This window comes from Phocoena sinus, chromosome 7, assembly GCF_008692025.1.
Source record: "Phocoena sinus isolate mPhoSin1 chromosome 7, mPhoSin1.pri, whole genome shotgun sequence".
Lineage (NCBI taxonomy): Eukaryota > Metazoa > Chordata > Mammalia > Artiodactyla > Phocoenidae > Phocoena > Phocoena sinus.
Window position 1 is genome coordinate 38,052,853 of NC_045769.1, and position 14,797 is coordinate 38,067,649.

The 14,797-nt window shown below is 42.0% G+C and overlaps 1 protein-coding gene across 1 annotated transcript in view; it reads left to right on the plus strand.

Annotated features, from left to right (window-relative positions):
- Positions 1-14,797, plus strand: part of RFTN2 (raftlin family member 2) — a 61,381-nt gene that overhangs the window by 18,199 nt on the left and 28,385 nt on the right. The window contains exons 4-6 of the mRNA XM_032638449.1: positions 682-961; positions 3,951-4,154; positions 12,865-12,986. Of these exons, the coding sequence (XP_032494340.1) occupies positions 682-961; positions 3,951-4,154; positions 12,865-12,986 (606 nt within the window). The remainder of the gene's footprint in view (positions 1-681; positions 962-3,950; positions 4,155-12,864; positions 12,987-14,797) is intronic.

The following is a 14,797-nucleotide window of genomic DNA, read 5'->3' on the forward strand; positions in this document are numbered from 1 at the left end:
GGAACACAGTAGCCTAGCGCCTCAAGAACTCTGCCCCTCTCCCTGGGGAATAGGAAGCAGTCAGTAATGTTATTTTTGAGGATTTCTTGGGATAGTTTTGAATTTTGCTTCAACTAGAGAAACCATTGTTAACAGGGCTGCAAAAATCATGCTATGGAATTATCAGTTCTTCCCAAATAGTAACCTCTTGGAGAAAATATAATTTTAAAATTAATTAATTAATTTACTTATTTGTTTGTTCGTTTATTTATTTATTTTGGCTGTGCTGGGTCTTGGTTGAGGCACGCGGGCTCTTCATTGCGGCGCAGGCTTCTCTAGTTGCCGCATGCGCGGGCTTAGCTGCAGTATGTGGGATCTTAGTTCCCCAACCAGGGATCAAACCTGCATTGGTAGTGCAGAGTCTTCACTACTGGACCACCAGAGAAGTCCCGAAAATATAATTCTTGTTTTCACAGTTTCTAAAATGTATCAGTTCTGTTTGAAGAAACCACCAACATAGTGTGACAGGGTCTTAGGATTCTTGCTATATTAGAGGTCATTAATTTGTTTATGAATGGGTCTTTACTGGTCCATTTACTCCTTTTCTAATGGATTTCCTTAATAAGCCTGAAGGTTAATTGATAAAGCAATCAATGCAAATGAAGTTTACATTTTGTTCTACCGTGTCTTTTTAAACTTCAGATTAATGGAGGTGCTAAAAGAGGAATGAAATTTGTTGGATTCATATCACAGCACTGTCCACCACTTAAATTCTGCAATGGAACCAACCATGATGGAGATACAGAATCAGCACTACATGTGAGACACAGTTCAGAGGAAAACTGTAAAATTTGGAATGAAGGAACATTAAGTGGGCAATCATCTGAAAGTGGAATTGAGGAAGAACTACATCATGAAAGTGGACAGTGTCAAATGGAACGAGATGGCAGCCCCAGTTTCTCTAAATCAAGAAAGGGAGAAGGTAACAGACAAGATGAGTAGAAATAGAAATATTAGTTTAAATTTAGCAAAAATATGTTTTTAAGGGTTTTTTTAACAAATATGAGGCAAATTAAATCTCTAATGATTATAAAGATGAAAAAACTAGTATAAACTTGTCTTGATTTTTTTTAATTATTGCACCTGGAATAAGGTAGGGCAGTTTTCCGAACAGTTATCCCTAGCATGGTCATACAACACCATCCACATAACGAAACTTTGTGTTGAAAACTGGTTCCCATTTAGTCATACACCAACTCCTCTGTAAAATGGAGGCTGTGCATGTATACCAAAAAAGTGATTCTGTAAAGAAAGCTGCTCTGATTTATGTTTCTCCCTATAAACAGTGTGTGAGAATTTTAGTTATGGCCTTTCCCATTTCATGGGTACTTTTCACCTTTGAAGTTAATTGGCTTTATTTGATCACCAGTTAGAATATTAAAATGCACATCATGATGAAACAACTAATATAACAATAGTGCCTGCATTCTTCTTCTTTTTTTTAAATTATTTTTGGCTGCACTGGGTCTTTGCTGCTGCACGGGAGCCTTCTCCAATTGCGGCGAGAAGGGGCCACTCCTCGCTGCGGCGCGCGGGCCTCTCATTGCAGTGGCTTCTCCCGTTGCAGAGCACGGGCTCTAGCCATGCAGGCTTCAGTAGCTGTGGCTTGTGGGCTCTAGAGCACAGGCTCAGTAGTTGTGGCTCACGGGCCTAGTCGCTCTGCGGCACATGGGATCATCCCGGACCAGGGCTCGAACCCCATGTCCCCCATATTGACAGGTAGATTCTTAACCAATGTGCCACCAGGGAAGCCCGTGCCTGCACTCTTAAATAACTTTAAACAATAGTTTTATTCTTCTTTGCAGCTAGCAAGGCTTCCAAGAAGTTGAGAGTATTTTTTAATGTATTTCGGACTGTTCTAAGTTTTCTGATACATTTACGGGCACGCTTTAAAAAGCACTAATAAAGAAAATCAAAGACTATGTACACCTTAGAGTTAAGAGTCTGCAGCCAGACTGCCTCAGTGTCTTTAATAGAAAGGGTGTTGTTGTGAGTAGACATGAGATGTCTACAAAGTGCTTAGCCCAGTGCCTGGCACAGAATAGACTATTAAGTTAGCTGCTATTAACTGATCCTTTGATCAGTGTTGGTGCTAAGGCCACACACACTGGTGGCATCGGCTTTCTGGGTTGTGATGAGATTGCTCAGTATTCGTGCATGGCAGAGACCCACTGGACCACGGTCAACACAGCCTCCTTAAGAAAGGACCCAGGAATTCCCTGGTGGCGCGGTGGTTGAGAGTCCGCCTGCCGATGCAGGGGACACGGCTTCGTGCCCCGGTCCGGGAAGATCTCACATGCCACGGAGCGACTGGGCCCGTGAGCCATGGCTGCTGAGCCTGCGCGTCCGGAGCCTGTGCTCTGCAATGGGAGAGGCCACAACAGTGAGAGGCCCGCGGACCGCAAAAAAAAAAAAGAAAGGACCCAGAGCATTTCCCAACTCATCATCACACCACCTCACCACCACCAACACCCTCTCATTTTTCTACCAGTTCCCTAGCTAACAACCACCCTGATTTTCCTGCAGAGTGCAAAATTTAGGAATGTAAATTTAGGAGTGTAAGTGTTGTTGGAGTTGTGGCCAGAGAGCTACCCACTATATTCCACCCACAGCTACCTATAAACTCCTGCTGGTTCCCATCCTAACTTTGATTAGATCAGGTGTCTGTTCCAAGTTTTTTAAGTTTCAAATCCAGTATGCTACTTAATTTAATTATCAGTCTTTAGATTCTGCTTTCTATTTATTTTAAAACCCTATATTTTTTGATAACTTTTCTATGGCAGTGGTTGGTTCTTAACTTTTGGTGCTGGGGGGTAGGAGTGAGAGCAATAGCGATGGGGGCTGGGGGGAGACCAACAAAAGACCTCTTGGAGAGTCTGGTGAAATCCATGGAGACTCACCCAGAAAAACACACATAACACACATACCCCTAATACTCTGTGATACAAGTGGTGTTAGACTTCCTAAAACACAACCATAAATGTGGGTCCATAGACCCCCAAGTTAAGAATTTGCTAACTTGTAAAGTATATGATCCAGCAGTTCCATGTCTAAGTATGCATTCTAGAGTCACTCTCACATATGTGTCCAAGGAATGAATAATGTTTGTAATAACAAAAATTCAGAAATAATGTATATTTCCATCAACAGGAGAAAAGTAAACTGGAATGCTATATAGCAGTTAAACTAAATGAATAAGATCTATATGTATTAATTACACTTCAAAAGCATAATGTTGAACAAGAAAATCAACTTATAGATTGATACATACAGTATAATACCATTTTTTAAGAACTTTTTAAACTGAAAAACATTGTTTTTAAACAGCAAAACATCATTTATGTGTAAAGAAATGTGTATTAAAAGAATAAAAGAACTTGCATGAGAATAATAAACACAAAATTCATTACAGTAGCTATTTCTGGAGAATAGGATTAGGGGAGATACATCTTGAGCCTCAAGTACATCCATTTCTCATTTCCTTGAAAAAAATCTGAAGCAAACCTGGCCCAATGTTAACATTTGGTAAAGCTGAATGGTGGCTAATTTTATTATTCTGTATGCTTGTTTGTGTGCTTGAAATAGCTCATGATTAATTAAAAAAAAAAAATTTTAGGGCTTCCCTGGTGGCACAGCGGTTGAGAGTCCGCCTGCCGATGCAGGGGACACAGGTTCATGTCCCCGTCCGGGAAGATCCCACATGCCGCAGAGCGGCTGGGCCCGTGAGCCATGGCCGCTGGGCCTGCACATCCGGAGCCTGTGCTCCGCAACAGGAGAGGCCACAACAGTGAGAGGCCCGCGTACCGCAAAAAAAAACAAAAAACAAACAAACAAAAAAAACTATTTTAGGAATCTTTTCAATAAAATTATAGTTTTCCCCTTTTTTCTTCCTTCTGAACACCTATCCTCAGATAACAAGTTGTATACAGTCTTCAATGATTTTGAGGATGAATCAACCTGCTGGACCTATCAGGAAGGCATCTTGTCAATGAAAGTAACGAGAAAAGGCTCTGTTGTTAGTACACTCGATGCCGATTGGCTGGAGTTAACTACATTTTATTATAAACAAGGCTTGTCTTTAATCGATTCTTTTGTATGCTGGGAAACATCTAAAGGTAAGTTTTATATTATGATATGTTGATATCTAAAGAATTTGACCTTGCGTCAGGGTTGGTGGAAATGTTTTTGCCTCTCAAGTTCAATGGCTAAAAGGACAGATATTATTTTTTTGAATTTTATTTTATTTACTTATTTATTTCTTATACAGCAAGTTAAAAGGACAGATATTATTCCTAAGAAAATAGATTCGAATTATTACACAACTCTGTAGCTTTAATTTAGAAGCTTAACCATCCTATGTGGTACTATTATAATGTGATATTTGCTGTTGGGTTGTGACTATCAGAAATGGACAAACCACTGTGTGATTAATTAGTAGGATTTTCCAAATAAGATGTACTACAGCAGCCCAATCAGGAAGTTTATGATGACATTTGACAATTACTATCCAAATTTATTACACTAGCCCAATTTTGGAGACTACCTACCATGTCCTCCAGTCTAAACCTGACTTCTTCTAAAATTCGTATAGAAAAATAAACTTTGGTTCAGAAAATTATATTGATCTATATTTATTTATGCCTTCCCCTTATCTTTCATCTTTATCTAACCTTCTTCTTTTAGTTACAATGGGATATGTAATCATTCATGTCTATCATAAAAACAAACAAATCTTTCCAAAAATTATTTCTAAAGAAAGTGTTTTTTAAAAGAGATTAGTGCTGGGACTTCCCTGGTGGCGCAGTGGTTAAGAATCCACCTGCCAATGCAGGGGACACAGGTTCGAGCCCTGGTCCGGGAAGATCCCACAAGCTGCAGAGCAACTAAGCCTGTGTGCCACAACTACTGAGCCTGCGTGCCACAACTACTGAAGCCCACGTACCTAGAGCCTGTGCTCCGCAACAAGAGAAGCTACCGCAATGAGAAGCCCACACACCTCAATGAAGAATAGCCCCTGCTCTCCGCAACTAGAGAAAGCCTGCGCACAGCAAGGAAGACCCAACGCAGCCAAAAATAAATAAATAAATAAATTTATTTTTAAAAAATAAAAGAGATTAGTGCTAAAAAAAAAAAAAGAACAAAGATAGTAAAGAGACTGGAAAAATGCATTAGGAAGGATGGAGGTTATGAAAATCAGGATAGTTAGGGACCATGACTCGAGGTTAGAGGAAGGAATGAAAAAGAAAATAAAATGAGATCTCAATAAACCCTATTATTATTAAATCAGCCTAGTGATACCTTAACTAATACAACTAAAGACTTTGGATGATTATTTAAAATTATCGAGTCATGTTCCAATAGGTCCCTTTAAGTAGCAACCAAGAGTAAGGATCTAGCTCATTGGAGCACCCCATGAAACACCCCAAAAAACATCACCTTGCATAGTGCTTGGCACTTAGCAAGTGCTCAGTAAATATTTATTAGTATTTTTGGTTACTGGAAACTCCTTCCAAGTTGATCTTTTATGGAAATAGCCAGACCTGATATGAAGCGCATGGACTTCAGCATCAGACAGACCAGGGTTTAAATCCTGTGTCCTCTACTTAGAGCTGTGTGACCTGGGGAAGTTAGTTGAGCTCATTGAGTCTCAGTTTCCTAAAAGGGGGATAAAAACACTCCTACTAACTGTTGTGAGAATTTAATAAGATATATAGTACGTACAAAGTAACTCCCACGTGCCTTGCCCACTGTCAGAGTTCATTTTCTGGGGTTGATCTTTTCTCCTGCCACTTGCTAGATGCACTTACAGTACTTTTTTTTTTTTTTCCAGCAGGTTTTCCTTTTTTTTTTTAATTAATTAATTTTTGGCTATGTTGGGTCTTCATTGCTGCACGCAGGCCTTCTCTAGTTGCAGAGAGCGGGGGCTACTCTTTGTTGCAGTGCTCAGACTTCTTATTGCAGCGGCTTCTCTTGTTGTGGAGCATAGGCCCTAGGCATGCGGGCTTCAATAGTTGCAGCACACAGTAGTTGTGGCACACAGGCTTAGTTGCTCCAAGGCATGTGGGATCTTCCCAGACCAGGGTTCGAAACTGTGTCCCCTGTATTGGCAGGCAGATTCTTAACCACTGAGCCACCAGGGAAGTCCCTACAGTACTTTTAGTATGAATCATCTCTTTGAAGGTCAGTTTATGCTTCATATATCCCCTCCCGCCCCATCTCTTTCTCTTCACTCCAAATAGTCTAAGTTAGAGCCGTTCAAAACAAAGAGAGAAAAAAAAAAAAAAAAAAAACAAACAGAGAGGGGCGGTGATTTCCTGGCGGTCCAGTGCTTAAGACTCCGCACTTTCACTGCCAGTGGGCCCAGGTTCAATCCCTGGTAAGGGAATTAGGATCTCACAAGCTTCAAGGCATGGCAGAAAAAAAAGCATCCATTCCAAATTTTGGATTGTGACTAACTGCTGAAGGAAAGACAAAAAAATCCTCCTTTCACAGTGTCTTTCAGGCATCCCTGCCTTGGGCCTTGCCTGATGATGAAAATAAAATTAGCCACAGCAGTTGCCAGCCAGAGGCTCTGTAGGGCTTTTGTTCTTAAAGCCTCAGAAGCTATTTAGAGAGCCCGGGGGAAAGTCTTTCCCTCTCAGCAGCTCTGGAATGTCTCATTAGACGTTTTGCAGGCCTTGCCAAGCCCTAACAAGACACGAGCCACGGTCTGTAAGGTCTGGCAATTGGGTGTGTCACTCGGGACTTTCCTGGGAGTATACAGGGAAGCTGTGGAGGGGAAATTGTGACCAATGCCTGTGTCACTGTGAGAAGCAAGTCAGAGGAAGCAGGGCTGAATTGGTCGCTTTGTTCTGGGATATCTGATGCCTGACATCTAAAGCACATAGGGGACAATGCATATTTTGTTTTGTCTTGCTTCCATCCTCTTCCAAAATATTGTCAGAAGTCAACCCACCATGAGGAATAGAAGTAAAAAACCAAACGTTGCTCAGAAATTTAAATATATTACTCCACAAATCTCATTCTATAAATCTCACTTTATAAAATTCTCTGGAGACAGAGGGGGAAAAAACTTTTAAAAGTTTTCTCCTTCAGGAAAGTCGTGGTGGAAAAGTTGTAAGGTTTGTGAAATTCCTCTTCAGTGCCCTTTCCCACCCACTTTCAAAGCCTTTTCTGCTTTGAAAAGTCCCACAGGCAGAGGCACCCAGGGACCCTTTTGCTGTTCGTATGGCCTGAGGGTTCTCACTGCAGTGGCCTCCTGTTCCTGACCTTCTCCAGCACTGCCCAGCCTTCACCAAACTGGTCTGCAGCTGAATTCTCTGCACACTTACAAAAAGCTCCAAATGAACACAAGGGAGGCTGCAAGAGGCTTACCCAATTGAGCCAACAGAGACAAAACACTTTATTCTACCAGAACATATAGAGATCCGGGGGGGCAGCTGACAGGGATGAGATACGCAACTTTGCCAGGTGATACAAAACACACACACACACATACACACACAACACTTGAGGTTCTCACACTTCACTGGCCTACCAATGCCCCCATCACCCTCAGAGCACAGCCTCTTCCCACCTTTAGTATACCCACATCTGAAGGCTACATTTTCATTTTTTGTGAATTCTTTTCAGACTTCAATTGATATGCATTTCAATCTCTTCACTCCTATAAAAATGCTTGTGTGGAGTTGGCGGGGGAGATGTATCAGAATGAGCGGTTAGAACTGGAACATGTATGTTTTCATTTCACACATATGTATATGCCAGGTCCTAGGCCAGGCATGAGGGGTTTACACTGATGAGCAAAATGGACATCTTCCCTCCTCTCAAAAAGCTAGCCACGGGACTTCCCTGGCAGCCCAATGGTTAAGACTCCACGCTTCCTCTGCAGAGAGTATGGGTTTGGTCCCTGGTTGGGGAACTAAGATCCTGCAGGTAGCGCAGGGCAAGGCCAAAAAAAAAAAAAGTCACATGGCATCAGGCTGTAATGGGCATCAAAACATATATACCTAATTTCAAAATTGAGAATAGTGTGTGACGTTACCCAGCAGGATATTGTAATGAGAGTAACTGGGAAGAACCAGCTTAGATGGGTGGTCACGAGGTCCCTTCTGACAGGGTAACAGTCACACTGAGACTGGAAGCCTGGAGAGGGCTGGTGTTCAGGAACCAGAGGAAACGCCCCCAAATGTACAAAAACCTAGGATGCGAGAGAGGAACTGGGAAAGGGTCTGTGTCGCTGGTGCAGGGTGTACAAGAGAGAATGGCTCCCGACAAAGTAGGAGAGGTGAGCAGTAGCCACGCCACCTAGATCTTAACAATATAAATGACGCAACAGGCACTGACACATATTTGTGCTTACTCTATGCCAGCATTGTTCTAAGCACTTCACAGTTATTCACTCATTTAATCCCCGCAGCAACCCTATGGGGTAGGTATGATTGTTCCCCTTCTACAGATGAAGAAACTGAGGCACAGGGATTTTAAATAATGGACTCATGTTCAAGCAGCTAGAAGGGGTAGGAGGTAGGTGGAGTGTGTGCTCTTAACCAACTTGCCATACTGTCAGGATTTTTATTCCAAGTCATTTGTTGAAAATTTAAGGAGGGAGTTATGACCTGACCTACATTTAAAAAATAACTTACTTGGCCTCACTTTTGGAAACGGATCATGGAGGGCAAGCATGGAAGTGGGGAGGCTGCTAAGAGGCTGTTGCAGTGATCCAGAGAGATGATGGTGGATGGGCAGCAGTAAACAGGCTGAGATGCATTCTGGAGACAGAATGCTCATAAAAGAGATACAGAATGAGAGTTCCCATATGTGCCTGCCCTCCACTTCTCAGACGTGGTCCCAGGCTCACCCTCTGGGCAGTTTAATGTCAAAAATGACACTTGGCCCCAAATACTAAAATGGGATGTTACATTTCCTCACATTTACAGAAATGTCAATGTCACATCTAGCTGAAATGAATGTGTAAGATCACATTTCCAGACAAGTAAACCATTCCCTGGAAATTCTTTAAACTTGTGCTTTGCAAACCAGGGTCAAAGTACCCTAGGGGTATGCAGCTATGTGCCAGGGAGTACACAACTTCACAGGATAAACCTCTTCCTAGAGTGTCAATATTCCTTTAAGATTGGGGGTAGGAGAAAGCAGAAGAGAAAATATTGCTTTTTCACGTCATATGAACATATTTGAATAGAATGCAAAATTTGCATGGGTTTTTAAGATATAACATTAGACTTTAAAGAAAGCTTATGCTTTGCCCCAAGTCACTTCAAACTGTACCTGGAGACCATCCTTCAGTGATACAAGGGTACTTTCCTTTGCTATTGATGGTATTTGGTCAACAAAAAAAAATTTGAGAAGCAGTGGGTCAGACCAATGCTTTGTAACTTTTTCATATTATGCATACATAGCAAATGGTAAAATTGCAGGGCACATGGGTATAAGCGGAAAGGCTGCTCTGGGCAGGAGGGGGTGCCCTGTGCCTTAGCACACCTGTACACCTTCTAAGTACACCAATGGGCCAAGGCACACAAGGTGGGAAGCTCTGAGATAAGTGATGTTAAGAGATGACTCAGTTCACGGGACTTCCCTGGTGGCACAGTGGTTAAGAATCCGCCTGCCAGTGCAGGGGACATGGGTTCGAGCCCTGGTCCAAGAGGATACCACATGCCACGGAGCAACTAAGCCCGTGCGCCACAACTACTAAGCCTGCGCTCTAGAGCCCGTGAGCCACAACTACTGAGCCCAAGTGCCACAACTACTGAAGCCCGCACGCCTAGAGCCCATTCTCCGCAACAAGAGAAGTCACCGCAATGAGAAGCCCCCACTCGCCACAACTAGAGAAAGCCAGCACAGTAACAGAGACCCAAGGCAGCCAAATATAAATAAATAAATCTTAAAAAAAGAAAGAGATGACTTAGTTCTGGACAGTTATTAAGTAATTGTTCAGAATTATCACCTCACCCCAATACCTGGAAGATTTAACACATCAAACACCCAAATGGTCACCCCCCCCCCCCAGCCCCCATGAGGCCTTGCCTGCCACCCTCCTTAGCTGCCACTTCTGTTAGGGAGAATTTCTCAAGAGAGAAATACTCTCTCCTGTGGAAGTATCATTCTTCTCTGGCTCTAAGGACTGGCATGGTCCCTAAGAAAGCTAGCCAGGGAACCTGGGGAGCTATAAAGTGAGAAGGCAGATCTTTTGTTTTTAACTGAAGTATAAGATACATATAGTAATGTGCATTAATCTTATGTGTACCGCAGAATAGAACACAAATGTTCAAGATAAGAACATTTCCTTATATGTCAATTATATCTCAAAAAAACTGAAAAAAATGAGAAAAAAAAAAAAAAGATACAGAACATTTCCAAAATCCCAGAAGGCCTCCTCATGGCCCTTCCCAATCAATACCCTCCCACACAGAGATAAGCATTATTCTGAATTCCAGCACCATAGATTAATTTTGCCTGTTTTTGAACTTCATGTAAGTTGAAATATACAGTATGTATTCTTTCTCATCTCACTTCTTTTGCTCAACATAAAATCTCTGAAATTCATCCATGTTGCATACCGGTGAGTCTTTCTTTTTTATTCTTGGTAGTATTGCAGTGTATGAGTCTACTATACTTTTATTCTTTTAAACCAAAAGAAGTTTAGAAGTACTAGGGACTCTCAATACCAAGAACAAGAAAAACACAAAGCCACAAAACCCATAGTTCTCCAATTATATAATCCTAAAGTGAATAAGAAGCAGATTACAATTAACTACATAATTATCACAGTATATAATTATTTTTAAAGTTCATACCCCCATTCTAAAAAAGGACTTGAGGCAAATATACATTTTTTAAAATAAATTTATTTATTTATTTTTGGCTGCGTTGGGTCATCATTGCTGCCCACAGGCTTTCTTTTAGTTGCAGAAGAGTGGGGGCTACTCTTCCTTGTGATGCGTGGGCTTCTCATTGCAGTGGCTTCTCTGTTGTGGAGCACGGGCTCTAGGCTTGTGGGCTTCAGTAGTTGCAGCACGCGGGCTCAGTAGTTGCGGCACGTGGACCCTAAAGTGCACGGGCTTCAGTAGTTGTGGCAGGCAGGCTCAGTAGTTGTGGCTCTCGGGCTAAGTTGCTCTCCGCAGCATGTGGGATCTTCCTGGACCAGGGATCAAACCTGCACTGGCAGGCAGATTCTTAACCACCACCAAGGAAGCCCCAAATATACAATTTTAAAGATGGTCTTGTGATGCTCTAAACTTACAATCTAAAACAGATTTAGTTCCACTGGTCACTTTGGTATGACAGTAGACAAGTATATTAAAGGAAGTGGAACATATACTGTAATTAGAAAAACAATTCCAATAAGCCAATTAAACTTTACTGGATTGTTGGGGACCACTCTGAATAATGTAAATTCTTCATGCTATTCTGCCCTAACTGTAACTGATGTAAAAATACTAATAAGAGTGATTTTCTCTTAAAGTCTATAGCCCATTAATAAAAATGAAAACTAAAAATTACATTTAAATTACTTTTGTCTTTTTTATCTTTAAGCTTAATAGATCTTTTGAAAACTTTGTAGGTTATTATTTAGATAACTGTCAACAAGGGAAACTTTGATGTGACCTTATGCTGTATGAAACCAGAATGCTTAACCAGCACATGACCATGGGAAATTGTCTCCTATTGCAAAATAGGAGACAAAAGAACTTCCATAAAATCAGTTTAGTTTTGGCCAGCTGGTTTTTGTCAGCTATTCAAAAAAATGTCAGAGAGGCCCTCCCTTAAAACTTCCTTCCCAGCAGGAATTCTTTTGACAATGACTTCTGTTTAGGATATTCCTGTTACCATTCTTTTTTTTTTTTTTTTTTTAAGCATCATTGAAGCAAAGAATTGTTCTGTGTTTATAGTTTTTTAAGTAATCTTACGTCACCTTGGTTTTAATATCACACCTGTAATTCCAAGGATTAAGATTTTTGATGTTGTTTCTCTTAATAGTATAATTAATACACATACAGCATATAGAACAGAAAGCAAAATTTGATTTCAAGGTGAAGGTCATTTCCAGATGCCTTTTAAGCTTAGGAAATCCACTTGCTTCTCACTGTATGATATTATTTTATCTTGTTTTTGTTATTGTAGTCTTCATGTTTACAGTTTAATTTTAATTCAGTTAAGTATAAAACTGTCTTGACCTTTGAAGGACTTCCTTAGTGGTCCAGTGGTTAAGAATCTGCCTTCCAATGCAGGGGGACGCAGGTTTGATCCCTGGTCGGAGAGCTAAGATCCCACATGCCACGGGGCAACTAAGCCCACCTGCCACAACTACTGAGCACTCAAGCCACAACTAGACAGCCCGCATCTAAGACCCGACGCAGCTAAAAATAAAATAAGTAAATAAATATTAAATAAACAAACTGTCTTGATCTTTGAAAAAAAAATTACCTTCAAGGGAGATGTCATAGATTCACCTAAAACAAGTGGGGGGTTTTCTAAGATTTTTTTTTTTTTGATATGGACAATTTTCAAAGTCTTTATTGAATTTGTTACGATATTGCTTCTGGTTTTTTTCATGTTTCGGTTTTTTGGCTGCAAGTCATATGGGATCCCAGCTCCCGGACCAGGGATTGAACCCGCACCCCCTGCCTGCATTGGAAGGCGAAGTCCCAGCCATTGGACCGCCAGGGAAGTCCCCTAAAACAAGCGTTTACAAAGTGATATGTTTTTCCTTCAGCTTCCTACAAGGGTTATTTAAGGTTTTAGATGATCCCAAGAGACTCTGAGCATTTACAACTCTTCTTAATTGTATGTTTTTCCTCACAGGGGACCATTTGCCGAAATCTTTGGAAGGATTCTTTATCTATGAAGAAGAAGGCTCTGGAGTTCCAGGATTCAGCAGGAAAGGAAATGATGCCATCGTAGTAGAACAATGGACAGTTATTGAGGTAAACTGAAGTTTTCTGACAATTTGGCTTTACTATTGCATTTAGTTTTACATGTTAAAGGTTTTCATTGCCTAACACATACAGTATTCTTCAAACACATTTTTATTCAATGTTCAGAATTTCATCAGAATGCATCACCAACTTTCAAATTTGTTTAAAGGTGGTTTGTTTTACTCAATGTTCAGCTTTGTTAAAAGATAGCAAAATAGGGCTTCCCTGGTGGCGCAGTGGTTGAGAGTCCGCCTGCCGATGCAGGGGACGCGGGTTCGTGCCCCGGTCTGGGAGGATCCCACGTGCCGCGGAGCGGCTGGGCCCGTGAGCCGTGGCCGCTGAGCCTGCGCGTCCGGAGCCTGTCCTCCGCGGCGGGGGAGGCCACAGCAGTGAGAGGCCCGCGTAACGCATTAAAAAAAAAAAAAAAAAAAAAAAAAAAAAAAAAAAAGATAGCAAAATAATTATCTATACATAAATAACAGTAGATTCCCAAAGATTTAGCATTCTAGTCCTAAACAAATTCCCCTGGCACTGAGATTCTCTTTACACAATGCCATGACAACTAGCTGAAACTGAAAAAAAAAAAAAAATCAGTCAATTTTATACCCAAGCAACCAATGTGACTGACTTTTTTTTTTTTTTTGGCGGTACGCGGGCCTCTCACTGTTGTGGCCTCTCCCGTTGCGGAGCACAGGCTCCGGACACGCAGGCTCAGCAGCCATGGCTCACGGGCCCAGCCGCTCTGCGGCATGTGGTATCTTCCCGGACCGGGGCACGAACCCGTGTCCCCTGCATCAACAGGCGGACTCTCAACCACTGCGCCACCAGGGAAGCCCTGTGACTGACTTTTTTAACCATGTGAATTGACTTTCAAAGGCAAAAATATCCAAAGTTGTTCTTTCTCTCACCAGGCCAAATATGTACACACAGCATTGTCCTTCCTAATCAGAGATGACATTGCTGCTGTTGTCATGCACTCTGAATTCAGATGTCACCGAATGGACTGCCGTTGAGGTGTACAGACTGAATTCAGGTATACTGTGCTGTGTGCACGAGGCCCTCACTGACAGCCTCTCTCAAGGACACTTTTGCCCTTTCTGGCCTTGCAAAGGTTAGAGAGACATAGGTCATTTTCAAAGAAATTGGAAATCCGGGGTTCCCTGGTGGTGCAGTGGTTAAGAATCCGCCTGCCAATGCAGAGGATGCAGGTTCAAACCCTTGTCTGGGAAGATCTCACATGCCACGGAGCAACTAAGCCTGTGCGCCACAACTACTGAGCCTGAGCTCTAGAGCCCGCAAGCCACAATTAACGAAGCCTGCGTGCCTAGAGCCCATGCTCCGCAACAAGAGAAGCCACCACAATGAGAAGACCACGCACCGCAACAAAGAGTAGCCCCCGCTCACCACAACCAGAGAAAGCCCGCGCACAGCAATGAAGACCCAACAGAGCCAAAAATAAAATTAATTATTTAAAAAAAAAAAAGAAAAAGAAACTGGAAATCCCATTGAGGGGGAAAAAAGGATTTGGGGTAAGAGATAAAGCTCCAAGTAAGAATCAATTCCAAGTGAGTAAAAAGCAGTGAAGATTCTCTGCTCCTCTCACCTTTCACTCCCCAATGCTCACTCTCTATTCCTGTCCTCACTCCCAGCCCCTACACCAGTGTTTCTGAAAGTGTATGGACTCTACTTGGATCCAAATCACCCAGGGAGCTTTTTAAAATGCAGATTCCCAGAGCCCCCCATATATTAAAGTTTGATGCCCAAGCAAGACCGAGGGAAGGTAGGCCCCAACCTTAGAGAACCACATGGAAACCTCTCTC